Source organism: Anomaloglossus baeobatrachus, chromosome 1 (genome assembly GCF_048569485.1).
Source record: "Anomaloglossus baeobatrachus isolate aAnoBae1 chromosome 1, aAnoBae1.hap1, whole genome shotgun sequence".
NCBI lineage: Eukaryota > Metazoa > Chordata > Amphibia > Anura > Aromobatidae > Anomaloglossus > Anomaloglossus baeobatrachus.
In genome coordinates, this window is record NC_134353.1 from 574458806 (window position 1) to 574481222 (window position 22417).

Below are 22417 nucleotides of genomic sequence, written 5' to 3' on the forward strand. Positions count from 1 at the left end.
TCGCTGGTGAGATCTGCCTGTTTGACAGCTCACCAGCGACCATGTAGCGATGCAGCAGCGATCCTGACCAGGTCAGATCGCTGGTCGGATCGCTGCTGCATCGCTAAGTGTGAAGGTACCCTAAGGGGTGCTTCACACACAGCGAGCTCACTGCCGAAATCGCTGCTGAGTCACGCTTTTTGTGACGCAGCAGTGACCTCATTAGCGATCTCGCTGTGTGTGACAATGAGCAGCGATCTGGCCCCTGCTGCGAGATCGCTGCTCGTTACACACAGCCCTGGTTCGTTTTCTTCAAAGGTGCTCTCCCGCTGTGACACACAGATCGCTGTGTGTGACAGCGAGAGAGCGACAAATGAAGCGAGCAGGGAGCAGGAGCCGGCATCTGACAGCTGAGGTAAGCTGTATCCAAGATAAACATCGGGTAACCAAGGTGGTTACCCGATATTTACCTTAGTTACCAGCCTCTGCAGCTCTCACGCTGCCTGTGCTGCCGGCTCCGGCTCTCTGCACATGTAGCTGCTGTACACATCGGGTTAATTAACCCGATGTGTACAGCAGCTAGGAGAGCAAGGAGCCAGCGCTAAGCAGTGTGCGCGGCTCCCTGCTCTCTGCACATGTAGCTGCATTACACATCGGGTTAATTAACCCGATGTGTACTGTAGCTAGGAGAGCAAGGAGCCAGCGCTCAGTGTGCGCGGCTCCCTGCTCCCTGCACACACAGCTAAGCGGTGTGCGCTGGTAACTAATGTAAACATCGGGTAACCATACCCGATGTTTACCTTAGTTACCAGTCTCCGCAGCTTCCAGACGGCGGCTCCGTGCAAGCGCAACGTCGCTTGCACGTCGCTGCTGGCTGGGGGCTGTTCACTGGTCGCTGGTGAGATCTGCCTGTTTGACAGCTCACCAGCGACCATGTAGCGATGCAGCAGCGATCCTGACCAGGTCAGATCGCTGGTCGGATCGCTGCTGCATCGCTAAGTGTGAAGGTACCCTAACGTTCAGAACGGATGGGGTAAGCGCTTAGTTAATGCCACTAAGCTCTAAGAAGACACAGGGAACACAAACAGGGGGAATTGCGCAAACAACTTATCTCCAAGATAACTCAGGGAGAGGAACAGCAATAAGCAACAATGTTTCTTCAGATAAATACATTTCGACTGCTTGCATACAAGGCCTATATAGGAATATAACACTATCATCAGCAAACACCAAGGGGAAATGTGGGTATTTTAGGACACAAGGGGAGGTGATGATTATCAGCTGAAAGGTGAGGATATCCGCAGGATCCTAAATGAACAGGATTAACCCCAAGCAGAGAAGATACAGTGTCTTGTGAAAGTATTCGGCCCCCTTGAAGTTTTCAACCTTATCCTACATTTCAGGCTTCAAACATAAAGATAAAAAAATGTAATGTTATGGTGAAGAATCAACAACAAGTGGGACACAATTGTGAAGTTGAACGAAATGTATTGCTTATTTTAAACTTTTGTGAAAAATAATAAACTGATAATTGGGGCGTGCAATATTATTTGGCCCCTTTACTTTCAGTGCAGCAAACTCACTCCAGAAGTTCATTGAGGATCTCTGAATGATCCAATGTTGTCCTAAATGACTGATGATGATAAATATAATCCACCTGTGTGTAATCAAGTCTCTGTATAAATTCACCTTCTCTGTGATAGTCTCAGTGTTCTGTTTAAAGGGAACCTGTCAGCAGAAATGTCCCCTAAAACCTAACAGATTCCCCCTCTGCAGCTCCTGGGCTGCATTCTATAAAGGTCCCTGTTATGATTGTGCCCACTTTCTGACCGAAAAAAAGTGTTTATAAAGTTGTACCTTTTTGGCTTCTGATTCTGTAAATCCGTCACGGGGGCGGGCTGCCTGATGGCCGTTATTCTGCCCCCTGGTCCTGTATGCCGCCCCCATCGCTGATTTCAATACTTCTGGACGCCGCCCACTGCTCCAGCCATCCCCGCGCATGCCCAGTGCCCATCTCTCGGGGATGAGCACTGTGCCCAGCGTCACCGCTGGTGACGTGCACGCAGGGTTAAGATTATGGGCGGTGCTGTAATGTTTATTCCTAAGCAACCGCCCATAATCGCGGGACCGCGCTTTCCCCCTCGGCCTGCTTCTTTCTGCGCAAGCGCGCTGCTGCTGACCTCACTTCGCCTCCTTCCCATCTTGCCCCGAGGCAGGAAATAGATGGGAAGAGCGCGGAGCAGTGACTACACCGAAAGCGCGGTCCCGTGATTATGGGCGGTTGCTTAGGAATAAACATCACAGCACCGCCCATAATCTTAACCCTGCGTGCACGTGACGCTGGGCACAGTGCTCATCCCCGAGAGATGGGCACTGGGCATGCGCGGGGATGGCTGGAGCAGTGGGCGGCGTCCAGAAGTATTGAAATCAGCGATGGGGGCGGCATACAGGACCAGGGGGCAGAATAACGGCCATCAGGCAGCCCGCCCCCGTGACGGATTTACAGAATCAGAAGCCAAAAAGGTACAACTTTATAAACACTTTTTTTCGGTCAGAAAGTGGGCACAATCATAACAGGGACCTTTATAGAATGCAGCCCAGGAGCTGCAGAGGGGGAATCTGTTAGGTTTTAGGGGACATTTCTGCTGACAGGTTCCCTTTAAAGCACAAAGAGCATCATGAAGACCAAGGAACACAACAGGCAGGTCCGTGATACTGTTGTGGTGAAGTTTAAAGCCGGATTTGGTTACAAAAAGATTTCCACAACTTTAAACATCCCAAGAAGCACTGTGCAAATGACCATATTGAAATGGAAGGAGTATCATACCACTGCAAATCTACCAAGACCCGGCTGTCCCTCAAAAATTTCATCTCAAACAAGGAGAAGACTGATCAGAGGTGCAGCCAAGAGGCCCATGATCACTTTGGATGAACTTCAGAGATCTACAGCTGAGGTGGGCGAGTCCGTCCATAGGACAACAATTAGTCATACACTGCACAAATCTGGCCTTTATGGAAGAGTAGCAAGAAGAAAGCCATTTCTCAAAGATATCCATAAAAAGTGTTGTTTAAAGTTTGCCACAAGCCACCTGGGAGACACACCAAACATGTGGAAGAAGGTGCTCTGGTCAGATGAAACCAAAATTGAACTTTTTGGGCACAATGCCAAATGATATGTTTGGCGTAAAAACAACACAGCTCATCACTCTGAACACACCATCCCCACTGTCAAACATGTTGGTGGCAGCATCATGGTTTGGGCCTGCTTTTCTTCAGCAGGTACAGGGAAGATGGTTAAAATTGATGGGAAGCTGGATGGAGCCAAATACAGGACTATTCTTGAAGAAAACCTGTTGGAGTCTGCAAAAGACCTGTGACTGGGGCGGAGATTTGTCTTCCAACAAGACAATGATCCCAAACATGAAGCAAAATCTACAATGGAATGGTTCACAAATAAACGTATCCAAGTGTTAAGACTGCTTTACACGGTACGACCGATTGTGCAATTTCACAATCGATCGTACACGCCCCCGTCCTTTTTGCGTCACGGGCAAATCGCTGCCCGTTTCGCACAAAGTTAGTAACCCCCGTCACACATACTTACCTCTCGTGCGACCACGCTGTGGGCGGCGATTGTCCACTTCCTGGAGTGTGAGGGATGTTTGGCGTCACAGCGACGTCACACGGCCGCCGGCCAATGGAAGCGGAGGGGCGGAGATGAGCGGGACGTTAACATTGCGCCCACCTCCTTCCTTCACATAGCCGGCGGCGGACGCGTGACGCAGGTGAGCTGCTGTTCATCGTTCCCGGGGTGTCACAAAGAGCGACGTGTGCAACCCCGGAAACGATGAACAACTAAATTAAACGATATCATGGAACCTAGTGAGCAGTACACGACTCACGATTTGTGAGCGATACTGTGTCGCTAGGAGGTGTCACACAGGCCGGCATCGCCAGCGATGCCGGATGTGCATCACAAAAACCGTGACCCCGACGATCTATCGCACGATAGATTGTCTAGTGTAAAGCAGCCTTTAGAATGGCCAAGTCAAAGTCCAGACCTGAATCCAATCGAGAATCTGTGGAAAGAGCTGAAAACTGCTGTTCACAAACGCTCCCCATCCAACCTCTCTCAGCTCGAGCTGTTTGCAAAGGAAGAATGGGCAAGAATTTCAGTCTCTCGATGTCCAAAACTGATAGACGTACCCCAAGCGACTTGCAGCTGTAATCGCAACAAAAGGTGGTGCTACAAAATATTAACTTAAAGGGGACGAACAATATTGCACGCCCCAATTTTCAGTTTATAATTTTTTATAAAAATTTAAAATAAGCAATAAATATCGTTCACCTTCACAATTGTGTCCCACTTGTTGATTCTTCACTATAAAATTTTTAATTTTTAGCTTTATGTTTGAAGCCTGAAATGTGGGAAAAGGTTGAAAAATTCAAGGGGGCCGAATACTTTTGCAATGCACTGTAAATAGGATACAATTTATACCACAGCAGGAAAAATAGAATGTCAGGGAGCAGTTTGTGTAGCCAAACTCTGTGACCTTCTACAGCCAGACACCACAGGAGTGTCTGTCAACCGTGACACACCCGTGACATTTATTGAATTATTCAGAATTTTAATTAACTGAAAAAAATACAACTCGAAATATAAAGGGATTTATCTCAACAACATAAATGGACAAGATTGCAAAGTGCTTTGAAAAACAAACAACTTTGCAATTTACCTCTTATGAAAAATCCTATGTGTCCTAAAGAATGGAGGGATTAATAATTCCATAGTTTACCCGCCATTGTCTGAATTACCAGCCACCTCTGCAGATCATCAGAAGTGGCTGATCTCCGAGCCAAAGAGTACAGGACTTGCAAGGTCTTAGAATTTCAACATATCTGATTCTTTTTTTTCTTCTAATGGAGGGAGACTTCCCACTCTCCTCTTACTAACGTTGACGTTCCCTTTCCAAATGTGGACCTGTGGAAGCCTAATTAAGGCGAAACGGCCGTCGTCCTCTCTTGGGAGCCGCCAGGCAGGTCGCCTCCAGCCCTCCTCTCACCCATGCACCTGACCAAATAAACGTTTTCCAGCACTAGTACAGCGGATGGAGTGCGGTCTTTTTCTTACCTCTCCCACTACCTTCGGATCTTCAGTGCTGACGTGCACCCCCGCTCTGGATTAATCACTTTGCAGCTTGGCAGCTACATCCCTCCGGATACATGCAGTACCGCAGGTAAAAACGCGGAATGGTGCTGGACCATCCCCCCTTTGTTCTTTGAATCGCTCTGGACTATTTGTTACAGGTCCCTCTGCACGCCGCTCTGTTTGTTTACCTTGATTGTTTGTTTGCGGTGTGATAAAACTGCATGTTAACTATGGAGGTCTCTGATGTTTGCAGCGATGTGCCAGCTGGTGCTAGTGGTGTGCAGGCTGGACGGGCCGATGACGGCTCCTTCTTTGGTGAATGCAATTTTAAAAAAGACACTGAGGTTCTTGGATTAAAGACACTTGAATATCAGATCCAGAACCTTGCTGATAAAGAAGTGAGGCTGTTTTGGACTGTACAGTCTTTGCAGTCATATGTGGAGTGCGGTCGGGTCCCACGTGGACTCAGAATTATTAAATCCCTCTCTCACTTCCAGGATGATACTTTGTTCACCCAGCAATGGGAAAGCATACAGCTTGAATGTTCTATGAAGCTTTTACATTTGGTATTGAAAAAGAATGAAGAGGATTATGCCTCATTGACTACTGAGTTGGACACTCTTAAACAGGAGACCTGTGCACGCATGGCTAGTGAGGAATGGACGGCGTTTTCTCAGAAATTGGATAAAAAATTGATTACTGTGCAGACTGATATTAAAAATAAAAAAAGAGAGAAATTCTTGAGGGACAAAAGAGATTACGATCTGAAGCAGGTTTTCTGTTGGACCAAGGATAAAACCAGAAATTACAGACAAAAGTCATATAAAAAGAGGAAAGGTGCAAATTCCACCAACAGGGGGTACTGGACCACGGACTCAGAGTCCAGTGGCTCGGAGGACGTGATTCCAGGGCCCTCTGGTGGGGTGTCCTCGTCTGTAAGAACCACCGCCCCTTTAGAAGACGCACCCGGCGGGGGGGTAGGAAGAGGTGGAAGAGGCAGGGGTCGCAAGAGGAAATCGGTGTCTTGGAGGAGTTAGGCAGTATTCCTGACCCCCAGTCCCTGGCTAGCACTGTCATCAATCTTTCTTCCCATACGTTATCTCCTGATATGCTGTCCGTCTTGTCCAAGGGTCTAAAATATTGTATTCCTGAGAATTTCGATTTTGCGGACTTTAAAGTTGACCTTTTTAAGGCAATTAGAAAAATTCATTTATACAAACATTTTAGGTCTGTGCCCGATACCCTGAGTGCCGCTCCTGAGGGACATATCCCCTGCAGGGTGGAAAGTGGACGGTTTGATCTTACAGGAGCCTTTGATTCTGATATTATTCAGGGTGCTGGCTTATTGCTTAGCCTAAATGAACGAAAAACAAAAAACCTCAATTTCAATTAATATTAAACTTTTATTGATATATTTTAAAATTTAGACACCCATTAATAGTGAACACACAAAGGGCGTAGATGATGAAGGGGAGGAGCTAAATATATGGGGTCCCTATAGCACCCTATGGGACCTTGCTCCTACCTACCAACGGAGGGTATGACGCCGTAACTGTTTTGGGCGCCCCCGTTCCACGTCGGCTCACCCTCTAGTTGCCCTAGATAGTTAGTGAATTAAAATAATAATTACAGTACGGATGGCCATACAATAGTACTAGAATGTATTAAGTACAAAGTGCTCATGTAATCACACTGTCTGATAGATAACAGCTTCCTATCAGGAAAACCAGGACAAAAAATCAAAAATTAAGCCCCAATATAGGTAGGCTTCTGCAGAAAAATTAGTCCATAGTACATGATCCAGTACAAATTAGTACATGGTACAACAAAGTGCTCATATAATCACACTGTGATAGATAACAGCTTCCTATCAGGAAAACCAGGACAAAAAAAAAAAACTCAAATATTAAGCCCCAGTATAGGCAGGCTTCTGCAGAAAAATTAGTCCATAGTACATGATCCAGTACAAATTAGTACATAGTACATAATACACAATCTACATTAACATAATGGAGGAGCACATTAACATAATGGAAAATTCAGTTCCATCTGTCAGTTTTTCCTCCCATGTCCCAGTGTGATATAGTATGGTATGGCAATCACACATGGATAAACTTTTACACAATCATAATTGCACAGATCTGCACTGCATAAACCGATGCTGATACATGTAATGCAATGCCTGAGGGCAATCATGCAGATGATTCTAATAGAGCAGAAAATAGGGGTATAGATAACCCCACAGGGAAGAAAAAAATGGTTACTTCCCTTTTAGCAGCATGCTCTGTATCGCCTCTACGCGTTTCCCCTTTCCATGATATAAGGATCTTCAGGAGGCTGGAGGATTGCAGTTATCAGATGTGAATGTAGGAGTAATCCATGGCTGTGTGCATGATTATGATTGTGTAAAAGTTTATCCATGTGTGATTGCCATACCATACTATATCACACTGGGACATGGGAGGAAAAACTGACAGATGGAACTGAATTTTCCATTATGTTAATGTGCTCCTCCATTATGTTAATGTAGATTGTGTATTATGTACTATGTACTAATTTGTACTGGATCATGTACTATGGACTAATTTTTCTGCAGAAGCCTGCCTATACTGGGGCTTAATATTTGAGTTTTTTTTTTTTTTTTTTGTCCTGGTTTTCCTGATAGGAAGCTGTTATCTATCACAGTGTGATTATATGAGCACTTTGTTGTACCATGTACTAATTTGTACTGGATCATGTACTATGGACTAATTTTTCTGCAGAAGCCTACCTATATTGGGGCTTAATTTTTGATTTTTTTTGTCCTGGTTTTCCTGATAGGAAGCTGTTATCTATCAGACAGTGTGATTACATGAGCACTTTGTACTTAATACATTCTAGTACTATTGTATGGCCATCCGTAGTGTAATTATTATTTTAATTCACTAACTATCTAGGACAACTAGAGGGTGAGCCGACGTGGAACGGGGGCGCCCAAAACAGTTACGGCGTCATACCCTCCGTTGGTAGGTAGGAGCAAGGTCCCATAGGGTGCTATAGGGACCCCATATATTTAGCTCCTCCCCTTCATCATCTACGCCCTTTGTGTGTTCACTATTAATGGGTGTCTAAATTTTAAAATATATCAATAAAAGTTTAATATTAATTGAAATTGAGGTTTTTTGTTTTTCGTATATTGAACTCAATTGGTCCTATTGTATATGGTTTTAGCCTAAATGAACCACCTCTTGAGTCAGGCCCTGTTTCCGTCCCTACCTCTTTTGAGCCCGACAGGTTTACTAAGGGGGTCAGGTCGGCCTTTTTTGCTCCCACCACCCCGGGAAATTTGGTTGATCTGTTCCAGGAGACGGTATTAAGGGATGTTGAGGCACTGGTCTACAAAAGCCCTGTTCCTAATTTGAGTCAAGGGGAGCTGTCCGCCATTCGTACCATGCAGGGTTGGGAGGACACGGTGTTCCGTGAGGCCGATAAGGGGGGCAACGTGGTCCTCCTAACCCGTAGTGGTTATGTTCAGGAATGTCGTAGACAGTTGGCGGACAGGACTACCTATACTCCCCTGTCATCTAATCCTATACAGGGCTTTAAGAAGTCATTGGTACGGTTGCTGGATCGGTACGTGGGCCTTGGCCTGCTCTCTCGTACGCAGGCGGATAAATTGATTCCCCTCCACCCTACGAGACCTTGCTGGTACTGTATCCCCAAGGTGCACAAGAGTAGGGAGAACCCACCGGGTCGTCCGATAGTGGCCGGGATCGGATCCTTGACCGAGCCGCTATCACACTACCTGGATTGGTTGTTGAGACCTATGTTGGGTCATATTCCCTCTTATGTGAGAGACAGTAGTGACTTTTTGGAGTTGCTGAAAGGGGTAACGTGGCAGCAGGGTTTCAACTTGACATCTATTGACGTCGAGAGTTTATATACTCGGATCCCTCAGGGGTTGGGTGTACGGGCCGTGAAGGATATGGTAACTAAATGTGGCAAGAGTGATCTTTTTTGCAATTTCGTGGGTGAAGCCATGGATTTTGTGTTATCCAGGAATGCTTTCATGTTTTTGGACCAATGGTACCTGCAGTGCGGGGGTACCGCTATGGGTACCCCCGTCTCTTGTGCCATGGCCAACATTTTTTTGGGCGCCTTCGAATGCAAATATGTTTTTTCTGACACCAATCCTTATCTGAGGCATATTCGCCACTATCTGAGGTATGTGGATGACATATTCATTGTGTGGGACGGCCCAGAGACTCTGTTCTCGGATTTTGTACACCATCTCAATTCCGTCAACACAATGAATATGTCCTTCACTTCCTCATTTGGTGGCAGCACCCTCAGTTTTTTGGATGTTGATGTTTCCATCAGGGATGGTGTAGTTCACACCCAGGTGTTCAGGAAGCCCACGGCTTCCAATTCACTCTTGCACTATAATAGTGCTCATCCATTTTATACTAAGACGGCCTTACCTTACAGCCAATTTTTGAGGGTTCGTAGGGTCAACAATACAGATGAGTCTTTTTTGAAACAGTCAGCTGACCTCAGGGATAGGTTGCAACAGAGGGGTTATCCTAAGAGGCTTGTCGACAGTGCCTTCGAGAGGGTTAGATCCGGTCCCGCGTTACCTGTCCAGCGTGACCGTACCATTGACAAGAGAAACAGTCCAAAAAGATTTATTTTTAGTTTCAAATTTGGACCCTTGGATGACGTAATTAGGGGAGTTTTACGTAGAAACTGGCATATTTTGGAGAAGGATTCCGACTTGGCCGAAATGACTGTGGCCAGTCCTTTGGTCACGTTCAGACGCTGTAATAATTTACGTGACATGTTGGTTAGGAACAGGCTTACTAGCACTTCTACATGGTTGGATAAATGTTGCCCCCTGGGTAATTACCGGTGTGGCAACTGTAAGTTCTGCAACCTGCATGTCACTGGCGGGTCTGTGCAGGTGGGCCCTCATGTTCATAAGGTGCGTCAGTTCATTTCTTGTAAGTCTAAGTTTGTTGTCTATGTGGTCCTTTGTGTCTGTGGAAGGTTCTACATAGGAAAAACTATTAGGTGTCTATATGTGAGATTCAGAGAACATTACAATTCCATTGCTTCTGGTAAAGGTTCTCCCAGGTTGATTACCCATGTACAGGAACAACACGGGGGTGACCCCAGTGTTTTGCGTTTCGCGGGCCTGAAGAGGGTCGCCCTCCCTCCTAAGGGGGGCGATCTACACAAATTATTATTACAAGCTGAAGCGAAACTTATAATAAATTATGGGGCGCAGGGCAACCTGGGTATGAATGATCGGGTGGACCTTACGGTTTTCTTGTAGGCTAGACGTTCGTTCTTCAGTTATCCTTCTTTTTTAGCGTAGGGTATGCATATTCCTATGTGTCTTTTGGTGTCTTTGTCTTTTGGTTTTTTGTGAATTTTGTATTTGAGACATTTCTTGTCTGTATACAATGTATTTTATTATGCATTCTCCATTGTGATTGTTTTTAATTGTGGTTTGGGTTGCAGCCTGTCTGGGCGCTCCTATTTAAGGTGTGACGTTCCCTTTCCACATGTGGACCTGTGGAAGCCTAATTAAGGCGAAACGGCCGTCGTCCTCTCTTGGGAGCCGTCCGGCAGGTCGCCTCCAGCCCTCCTCTCACCCATGCACCTGACCAAATAAACGTTTTCCAGCACTAGTACAGCGGATGGAGTGCTGTCTTTTTCTTACCTCTCCCACTACCTCTTACTAATAATAATAATAAATAATAATAATAATCTTTATTTTTATAGCGCCAACATATTCCGCAGCGCTTTACAATTCAGGAGGATCATATACAAACAAGTAACAGTTATAGAAATACAATATTTAGAGGAAAAAAAGACAAAACACAACCCTGCTCGTGAGAGCTTACAATCTACAATGAGATGGGGGGAGGAGGGGCAAGGTACAAGTGCTTATTTACAATGACAATCCAGCCATCTCACGGAAATGGGGCTAGATAGTGGTTTCCTCGACCAGTGGGCCCGAGCCTTGAGATGCCTTTGGGTGCTATGGAGTTTGATGTGGAGTTATGTTGTGAGAATTTGTAGAGGGACTATGTGAATCGAATCTGATTAGGGAGTGTGATAGGCCGCCCTAAAAAGATGCGTTTTTAGGGTGCGTCTGAAGCTGAGTAAGTTGTGATTTGTCCTAACTTCTTGGGGTAGAGCGTTCCAGAAGTTTGGGGCAGCTCGGAAGAAGTCTTGGAGCCGGGAGTGGGAGGTTCGAATTAGTGTGGATGTTGGTCGAAAATCGCTTGCAGAGCGTAGAGAACGGGTGGGGTGATAGACAGAGAGGAGGGTGGAGATGTAGGGGGGTGCCGCACTGTGGAGAGCTTTGTGGGTGAGAACAAGCAGTTTGAATTGGATCCTGTGATATATGGGCAGCCAGTGCAATGACTGGCACAGAGCAGAGGCATCCGAGTAGCGGTTAGCCAGGTAGGTAACCCTGGCTGCTGCATTAAGGATGGACTGTAGAGGAGAGAGTCTAGTTAGGGGGAGACCAATTAATAGAGAGTTACAGTAGTCAAGGCGAGAGTGGATCAGGGCCACGGTGAGGGTTTTTGTCGTTTCTATAGTGAGAAAGGGGCGGATTCTAGAGATGTTCTTGAGGTGCAAGCGGCAGGAGCGGGCAAGAGATTGTATGTGGGAGGTGAAGGAGAGATCAGTGTCAAGTATAACACTCAGACAGCGGGCTTGCTGCCTAGGACTTATCATGGTGCCACACACAGAGAGGGAGATGTCAGGTTTAGGAAGGTTGGGAGATGGAGGGAAAAGAAGTTCAGTTTTGGAAAGGTTAAGTTTCAGATAGAGAGCAGACATGACGTTGCAAACTGCAGTCAGACAGTCACTAGTGTTCTGTAGCACAGCGGGGGTGTACTACAGAACTATTGGGAATACATGCATGCTCCTGCCTTACGTTCTCTTGAGTCTTGAGAACGTAAAGGATTTTGTTAAGTGTACACCACCTGTACAAATACCATGTTTGTAAGGTCACTGCTGAGCTACAGAGGTGATAAAATTCCATTAACACTAAATCAATAGATTCATATAAAAAATAATCCAATGTACGATCTAAACATCAATGTACTTAGAGAGCAATATATATTTTTCATTTTGGATATTCTATTTTTATTTCCCTTAGTTTGGTGCATTATTTACAATTTGTTTGTGAGATTTTCTTATTTTCATAGCAATAAAAGATCTCTCTGTGGGACTATTTTTTTTTGGGGGGGGAGGGGAGGGGGCCCTAAACAGCTGGTATGGGAGGGCAAACCTTGGATGTCCTTCTGAGATTCTATTGGGCTGACCCTTATTGGTCATGGTGATGGTTCTGTTTTTATTCTGTATAAGCCTGAATGCTTACTGGGTGAAGCTGATTTATGCAGTTTGTTGAAGTGACGTTATATAATTAACTCCTATATCTATAGCAAAAAAAATAATTTTTGCTATAGAAAAGCCTATGTAAATCTTAGGTGATAATCTGTCTATCATATGGGTTGATAATCCGACTAATAGGCTCGTACATTCCCATCATTAGCTCTTAAACATGCCATTAAACAGTGAAAATGCTTGGTTCATTTATGACCTATAAATCAGAATCTGCGTTCTTGGCTGAACATCTCTTCTGTTGGCCGGTTCTAAGGGCTTTTAAACAAGCTCCAATTTTGTTATTTCGTTGAGGTACTATTGCTATGCCCATTACTTGTAGCCAAGAAGTTGAGGTCTCGTGGCTGTATTAGGCTGCTTTCACACCTCCGGTTTTAGCAGACCCGGCCAATGCGGCTCTAAAACCTATGCAACGGACGCGGCGACAATACCGCATCCTTTGCATAAGTTTTTGACATGTGGCCCGTCCGGTTTTTGCCGCTTGCGGCACGCTACTGAGCATGCACAGTGGAAAAAAATGCATGCGGCGGCCGGATGCGGTGTTTGCCGCAGGACGCCGCATGCGGCGTCCATAGGCATGCATTGCAAATCGTGCCGCATCGGCCGGATGCGGCGCAATGCGTTTTTATTTTGCCGGACAAAAAAACGTGCCAGGCAGCATTCCATCCGGCCGCCGCATCGGCTAAATCTGCCGCATGCGGCAAAAAACAGACGGAACGCAAGCTCATGCGGCACAATCCGGCACTAATGAAAGTCTATGCAAAAAAGCGCAACCGGCGGCAAAAAACGGTTGCGGTTTTTCTGCAAAGCGTCGGATTGTGCCGCACAGGAAAAACCGGAGGTGTGAAAGCAGCCTTACAACTCCCTACAGCCACTTAGGCTGGCCATACACAATAGATACAGTTAGGTCCAGAAATATTTGGACAGTGACACAAGTTTTGTTATTTTAGCTGTTTACAAAAACATGTTCGGAAATACAATTATATATATAATATGGGCTGAAAGTGCACACTCCCAGCTGCAATATGAGAGTTTTCACATCCAAATCGGAGAAAGGGTTTAGGAATCATAGCTCTGTAATGCATAGCCTCCTCTTTTTCAAGGGACCAAAAGTAATTGGACAAGGGACTCTAATGGCTGCAATTAACTCTGAAGGCGTCTCCCTCGTTAACCTGTAATCAATGAAGCAGTTAAAAGGTCTGGGGTTGATTACAGGTGTGTGGTTTTGCATTTGGAAGCTGTTGCTGTGACCAGACAACATGCGGTCTAAGGAACTCTCAATTGAGGTGAAGCAGAACATCCTGAGGCTGACAAAAAAGAAAAAATCCATCAGAGAGATAACAGACATGCTTGGAGTAGCAAAATCAACAGTCGGGTACATTCTGAGAAAAAAGGAATTGACTGGTGAGCTTGGGAACTCAAAAAGGCCTGGGCGTCCACGGATGACAACAGTGGTGGATGATCGCCGCATACTTTCTTTGGTGAAGAAGAACCCGTTCACAACATCAACTGAAGTCCAGAACACTCTCAGTGAAGTAGGTGTATCTGTCTCTAAGTCAACAGTAAAGAGAAGACTCCATGAAAGTAAATACAAAGGGTTCACATCTAGATGCAAACCATTCATCAATTCCAAAAATAGACAGGCCAGAGTTAAATTTGCTGAAAAACACCTCATGAAGCCAGCTCAGTTCTGGAAAAGTATTCTATGGACAGATGAGACAAAGATCAACCTGTACCAGAATGATGGGAAGAAAAAAGTTTGGAGAAGAAAGGGAACGACACATGATCCAAGGCACACCACATCCTCTGTAAAACATGGTGGAGGCAACGTGATGGCATGGGCATGTATGGCTTTCAATGGCACTGGGTCACTTGTGTTTATTGATGACATAACAGCAGACAAGAGTAGCCGGATGAATTCTGAAGTGTGCCGGGATATACGTTCAGTCCAGATTTAGCCAAATGCCGCAAAGTTGATCGGACGGCGCTTCATAGTACAGATGGACAATGACCCCAAGCATACAGCCAAAGCTACCCAGGAGTTCATGAGTGCAAAAAAAGTGGAACATTCTGCAATGGCCAAGTCAATCACCAGATCTTAACCCAATTGAGCATGCATTTCACTTGCTCAAATCCAGACTTAAGACGGAAAGACCCACAAACAAGCAAGACCTGAAGGCTGCGGCTGTAAAGGCCTGGCAAAGCATTAAGAAGGAGGAAACCCAGCATTTGGTGATGTCCATGGGTTCCAGACTTAAGGCAGTGATTGCCTCCAAAGGATTTGCAACAAAATATTGAAAATAAAAATATTTTGTTTGGGTTTGGTTTATTTGTCCAATTACTTTTGACCTCCTAAAATGTGGAGTGTTTGTAAAGAAATGTGTACAATTCATACAATTTCTATCAGATATTTTTGTTCAAACCTTCAAATTAAACGTTACAATCTGCACTTGAATTCTGTTTGAGATTTCATTTCAAATCCAATGTGGTGGCATGCAGAGCCCAACTCGAGAAAATTGCGTCACTGTCCAAATATTTCTGGACCTAACTGTAGCTTAAATGGATGTGTGAAAGTACCCTAAAGGCCGCTTTACACGCAGTGACATCGCTAAAGCGATGTCATTGGGGTCACGAAATTCGTGACGCATATCCGGCCTCTTTAGCGGTGTCGTTGCATGTGACACCTTAGAGCGATTTGAAAAGGTTGAAAAATCGTGCAAAAACCGAAATCGTTGATATGCTTCCCTATTCCCAATTATCGTTGCTGCTACAGGTACGATGTTGTTCGTCGTTCCTGCGGCAGCACACATCGCTATGTGTGACACCGCAGGAATGAGGAACCTCACCTTACCTGCGGCTGTCGGCAATGAGGAAGGAAGGAGGTGGGCGGGATGTTACGTCCCACTCATCTCTGCCCCTTCGCTTCTATTGGGCGGCTGCTTAGTGACGTCGCTGTGACGCCGAACGAGCCGCCCCCTTAGAAAGGAGGCGGATCGCCGGTTATAGCGACGTCGCTAGGCAGGTAAGTCCGTGTGACGGCTCTTAATGATGTTGTGCGCCACGGGCAGCGATTTGCCCGTGACACACAACCGATGGGGGCGGGTATGCTCGCTAGCGACATCACAGCGTGTAAAGCGGCCTTTAGTTAGCCAGTTGCTGTTCCTCCTAGCCCCTCCCCCTACCTACACATGCATGCTCATTTCAGTTGAGCGTCCATGTGTTCTCCGGACCAGACCCCAATCAGGGGACAATAAAACTTTCACACTGCTTATCTATGAACCACAACAATATTTATGGCCACAACAGTTTGCCCCCTCGCCATAGTGATAGTTCTGCTTCACAGGACTGTTTTTTTTGTTGTTTTTTTTCACTGCACTATTCTATGTCCTGTTGTGTATAAATATGTGACTCTTCAGATTTTGTGTTATACCATGCCTGATGAAGAGACCTGCGTAGTCTGGAAAGCTTGCAATTATTACCATCTTTTCAGTTAGCCATTAAAAGGTATCAACTACTGAGGACTCTCAGTTCTTTTAAACAAACTTTTTTTAACTCTACTGGCTAACACGGTACAAAGATATATTTTACATGAGTTCTCTGTGTGATAGAGTAGAGTAAGTGTCTGCCAAACACCTCTTAAGACTAAAAGGATTGGACATGGTTCATTTCTACAGTCCCATCCAAATTGCCGACATTCACCTAGTGTGTGTATAGCCTCACCTTCACAGATATTGTATTCAAACTTTTGACAAATTCCTTTCTTTTTGATCTTCTGAACCGGATTATGCTTGACTTACAGTAGAGGCAAAAAAATATTCAGCATATTTTACATGAGTGACAGATGTTGAAAGCCTCAGCATAATGGATGTTTTTCTCTACAGAAATCGGGATCCTGGCAAAGTCCTACATAGAACAAGGTCAGCTGGTCCCAGATGATGTGATCACCCGACTAATCGTACAAGAGCTAAATAACTTTGGTGACCATAACTGGCTGCTCGATGGTAAGTGTCATTCTTCCCAGTGTGGATTTTTGTACATAGTATAAGGAATATAAATGGCCGCCCATTCTCGGGAAGGAGATACACAGGATGGGAAAATGGTGTTCGTTATAAGTGCAATGCATGGACATGCAAACTTGATTAATCCTGAAGTGATCACTTATCCCCTTACCAACATAGCGATTTTCTATTTTTGAGCATTCGTTTTTTTCCTTCCCTTTTTTTTCATCTTTCCATCACTATGCCAGTATGAAAGCTTGTTTTTTGGGGAACGAGTTATACTTTTGAGTGACTCCATCCATTTTCCATACAATGTACTGGAAGATGGGGAAAAAAATTCCAAGGTTGTCGAAATTGCGGGAAAAAAAAAATCTTGCTTCTGCTATTGTTTTTACAGGGTACTTTTTAATATATTTTTTAGTATCTTCAGGGAACTTGAACCTATAATTGTCCGATTGCTTATACTATACACTGTAATACCAAGGTATTGCAGTATATGGTAAAAACCGCTGTTGCCTATGAACACCACCTGCAGGCTGGACCTCATAGGAGTGCTGTCATGTCTGGCACAAGTTAAAGGGAATCTGTCACCTGTTTTTTGCGACCTCATTTGAAAGCAGGATGATGTAGGCAAAGAGACTCTGAATCCAATGACTAATCACGCAGATTACTAGGTGCAGCTGTTCTGACAAAATCTGCATTTTTAGGTTTAGTCATGTAGTTGACCCCAGGGATCTGTCCCCACCCACACCAAGCTCTTTACAGAGATTGGGTGTGTCAGACCACATGGCACAAGCCAGCTATTCACAGCAATCATAATCATCAAGCGATAAAGATTTTAGTTTAAGTAAACAATAGCACAGAGCCTGATAAGAGAAATATAGTTGATTTTTGTTTTTTAACCCGTACAGCATGCTGTCCTCAGATTACATAGCAAAAACCCTCTGACAGATTCCCTTTACCAGCAGTTGGTTTGGCTCCACCCATGGCTTTTAGCAGCAGATGATGGCTGAATAACACAGCCATCATATGCCAGGAAAGATGTGGACTTAGCTCCTGAGTCTTCATCAAAGACATGGACCCAACATATGACATGTTAGTATGTAATGTGTTGGAAAAGAACTAAAGGTTTTGTTTAGGATTAGAAAAAAATCTATATTTTTCCAAAGGTATGTGTCATATTGCAGCTCAGCCCCATTTCATGAAAGAGCAGATTTGCAATTTCAGACACAACACATAAACCGTTGTGGGGCTGTTTTTGGAGGTCTTCAGACCCCTTAAGATTTTATACAACTTATAAGATTTTTCTGTGCCAATAATCTTGTGTTTCTTCATTTCATTTAGGTTTTCCAAGAACTGTTCCTCAAGCACAAGCCCTTGATAAGGCCCATCAAATAGTCACGGTCATTGACTTGAATGTTCCATTTCAGACCATTCGGGATCGTCTCACTGCACGGTGGATCCACGCTGGTAGTGGAAGAGTATATAACACAGAATTCAATCCCCCTAAAGTTTCAGTAAGGACTTAATTTTCCCCTCTGACTGTTGCCCTACAAGAAGTTGTACCTGTACTATGTTTTTCTGTCTGTCTGTACTTGTGTTATTAGTGTTAAGCCTGCTTTACACGCTGCAATATATCTTACAATGTGTCGGCGGGGTCACGTCGTAAGTGACGCACATCCGGCATCGTACGGTACATTGTAGTGTGTGACAGGTACGTGCGATTGCTATTGAACGTTAAAACGTTCATCGCATACTCATCGTACCTTTCTCTAGAATTGCACGTCAGATTGTTCAGCGTACCCGGGGTAGCACACATCGCAGTGTGTGACACCCCCGGGAACGATGAACAGATCTTACCTGCGTCCTGCGGCTCCCGGCCCACAATGCGGAAGGAAGGAGGTGGGCGGGATGTTTACGTCCCGCTCAGCTCCGCCCCTCCGCTTCTATTGGCTGGCTTCCGCGTGACGTCGCTGTGACGCCTAACGTCCATCCCACTCCAGAAAGTGGACGTTCGCCGCCCACATCGAGGTTGTATGGAAGGTAAGTACGTGTAACGGGGGTTAATCATTTGTGCGGCACGTTCAACAAATTGAACGTGCTGCACATACGATAGGGGCGTTGCAAATCGCATACAATATCGTATGCGAAATTGCAACGTGTAAATCAGGCTTTAGAAATGTTTCACCAATAGATCTGACGGTGCCGGTGTGGAACAAATAAATTATTTGTCGCCATACATATGTAGATAATGGCATGAACACCAATCCAGTAATTACAGGACATGTAAAGTCATACACGTGTTGAATGTTACAAGTCAATGCCATAGTTGGCCTCTTAAGGCCCCATACATATTAGATTAAAGTCAGCCAATATGAATGGGAATGGAGATCCATGAAACATCTATAGGGGACCCCCGAATCTCCCAGGACAGGTGGTGCCAGAGTGATAAGGGTCGGCAGGTTTCACTGAAAACGAAAAAGCCAAACGTCAGATATAGGGGGAAATCAGGAGAGATGGCGTCAGCTCAACGAGCTATGGCCAGTTCTAGGATGGGAAACCGTTCTTGTCAGTCCAAACAAAACAGTGTGTGAATATTTTGTGGGTACAAAGGTGGCTTATCACGCAGCCCAACATTAATAAATGTTTTTACAACTCCTTTATTGTACAACTTGCTCCTCATGTTCCAGCTCCGTCTGTCACTGCTATACTCACAGGGAAGATGATAAAACAGTTCTACTAATTCACACAGGTCCCTATTCTCAAAGATGCACTGGCAGAACTTGTATACATTGCTTTAATTGCTTTGTTGATTTAAAGGGAATTTGTCACCAGGTTTTTGCTCCCCATCTGAGAGCAGTATAATGTAGAGACAGAGATCCTGATTCCAGCGATGTTACTTACTGAGCAGCTGTTTGCTCTCATTTTGATAAAATCAATGTTTTCTCTGCTGCGGATCTAGCAGTTATACAGAGCTCATGAATATGCTGGACTACCTGTTAGCACGCCAAGTAAACCTCTAATGATAATCTATTGCTGATTAACCAGTGATTTTATCAAAGCTACACTAAGCAGCCCAGTAAGTGACACATTGCTGGAATCAGGATCTCTGCCCCTATGTTATGCTGCACTCAGATTAGGTGACAAAAACCTGGTGAGAAATTGCCTTTAAGGATATGCACAGATTCCTTCAACTGCTTTGTCTACCATCGGGACATACACAGATCACTAGAACTGCTTAATATCATCCCCAGTTACATAGCTGCATTCAGGCAGAGTTTAAATGGAAAACCAAAAACAAGGGTCGGTACACTTGTTAGCATAAGTGTAATGTGTAGGTGCACACATACTGTGGCCAGTAACAAACAAAACCTGCACTGAAACCTTCAGTGTGTCCACCCATATCCTGTCCACCGCCATTAACTTGAGAACGGCGGTAGCTATAGGCATAGAAGTGGTGTCTAGGTATAGTAAAGTAGCCATGCGCTACACAATGAAACCACCTATTGCGCCTCCTGGTGGAAAACAACAGAGTTAGCATTTTTATCTTGAAAACGGAACGAGATAGAGAAAAAAAGTGAATAAAAAAATTGTAGGGCATCATCAATTCAATAAGAATCGACACCTTGCATACAGAAATGCTATGATATGAAACCCATGACCCCCCCCCTAACACATTGAATGCTGGTCACACATATGGCGCTCATTTAACTTTTATGCTCAAAGTGGCCACCGTCAGCTGCAATGCACATCCAGACTCTGGACAGCATACTGCATCTTCCTGCACGTTGTGCAATATGGTAGGTGACACGTTTGCACAAGCATCTGTGATTTGTCGTCGTAGGTCCTGCAATGTTGGTGGAGAGGTCGCATACACCTAATGTTTGATGTGACCTCACAGAAAGAAGTCCAATGGGGTCAGGTCAGGTGAGCGTGTAGGCCACTGCACGCAGCAACCATACCCAATGACTTGTAGGAAGGTCTCCATGAGGTATCACTTCACGTCCGCAGCCTTGTGAGTTTTACACATTCTAATCATAGCATTTCTGTATGCAAGGTGTCGATTCGTATTGAGTTGGTGATGCCCTACAACTTTGTAATTCACTTTTTTCTCTATCTCTTCCGTTTTCGAGAAAAAAATGCTAACTCCATTGTCTTCCACCAGGTGGCGCAATAGGTGGTTTCATTGCGTAGCGCATGGCTACTTTACTATACCTAGACACCACTTCTATGCCTATAGCTGCTGCCGTTCTCAAGTTAATAATTATATATATATGTATACATATATGAGAAACGGGTATATTTTCTCTATATTTTCTTTTTTTCCCTGAAGAAGGAGACGGTTTATGTCTCTGAAACGCGTTGGAATTCTGCTTAATAAAAGAGATTTTTATTAGTACCCTGACAACAGTGGTTTTTTAGCGCGGCTAAAACCCGTTTCTCATATATGTATACATATATACATAATTTTTCACTACGTCTCCACGGGGCCGCTGCTTGAACCACGCGGACACTCACATGCTCAATAAGGGGTTGTGACTGGCACAACCTCATCAGCTGAGTGTACCTTTTTATATTTTCACATGGTTATTACCGGGTAAGACCCTATTGCGCCTTTGTTTCCCCCTCTCCAGCAGTTCTCTAGTTAATGGCGGTGGACAGGATATGGATGGACACACTGTATTGTGTAGGCAGTAAGTAGATAAATAGTAACATGTAAAAAAAAGTACTTACTTGATATTTTTTTTTTTTATCAAACATGCATAAAGCCATCTCACCACGCTATGACACTGACAGGATCAGACTGTCCTAACAGATGAGATGCTTGTTTTAAAATCATTACCAATACAAAGTCCTCATGTGCTGGTACATGGCCCCCCATATACCACACCTGATTCCTCGTTATCCTGCGGTCCACCACTAGGTTCTGCCTGCGGGTATCTCTCCTCCTGGTCTGCAGTATTCAGTTTGGCCCACGCTATCCTCCATACCTCCCTTACCAGGGACCACGGGGAAGCTTAGTTACATCACAAATCATTATATACCGATTTAAGATACTAAAAGTAGATATTTACTCAAACCTTAGTCTTCACTACTTTTTCATAAAAATTGAACGTTAATAACTGGCCTAGGGGATGGATTTCGGAGATGCACAACACCCAATCACGTGACCGGGTGATGACGCGGCGATACTTACGGCTGCAACATGAGGATTGGAAAATATATGGCGTAACGTCACTTCTGGATCCTCCCAGACCCTGCGATGGCGCCAAATAAATCTTTAAATAGCGTCACAGTATCAGTATGGTCAGCGACCGTCAGACGCCAGACCTGGGATCCACGTCCCCAAATACATGGACTGATACAAGGTAGGACTATTATATCCACCAGCTAAGAGTAGCATATTTTCCATTATCTAAGGACACGTGGTTATTTTGTTAATAGATACCTGGTTTTGCTGTGGACATCACTCTGTCCTATTATTCCTCCACTGAGGGACAGCAACCAGGTATGTGGCCACCGTTTATGGTGTTTTTAGAGCATTGATTAATGAATGTTACATAAGGATAATTTGAACCCTGTGATATATAGGACTATTGGTTGGATGTAACTTCATTCCAAATACATGACGATGCATAAGTAACCATATAAAAAAGGATAGCCTCTGACATCCCGGGGTGATCAACTGTTTACCCCTCATGCACGTGCAAGGTACATCCCTGTAGTCCCATTAAGATATACTAGAAGGTGGCCCGATTCTACGCATCGGGTATTCTAGAATTTACGTATTGTGTAGTTCATGTATGATTTTTGTTATATATATATATATATATATAGATGTTGTTGTGTGTAGTTAGCAAGTGTTTGTGTAGGGAGCTGTACATGT

The 22417-nt window shown here is 44.6% G+C and overlaps 1 protein-coding gene across 1 annotated transcript in view; it reads left to right on the plus strand.

The window, feature by feature from the left end:
* AK3 (adenylate kinase 3) overlaps positions 1-22417 on the plus strand; it is a 64040-nt gene that overhangs the window by 22705 nt on the left and 18918 nt on the right. Inside the window, exons 2-3 of the mRNA XM_075317577.1 lie at positions 16414-16533; positions 17875-18047. Of these exons, the coding sequence (XP_075173692.1) occupies positions 16414-16533; positions 17875-18047 (293 nt within the window). The remainder of the gene's footprint in view (positions 1-16413; positions 16534-17874; positions 18048-22417) is intronic.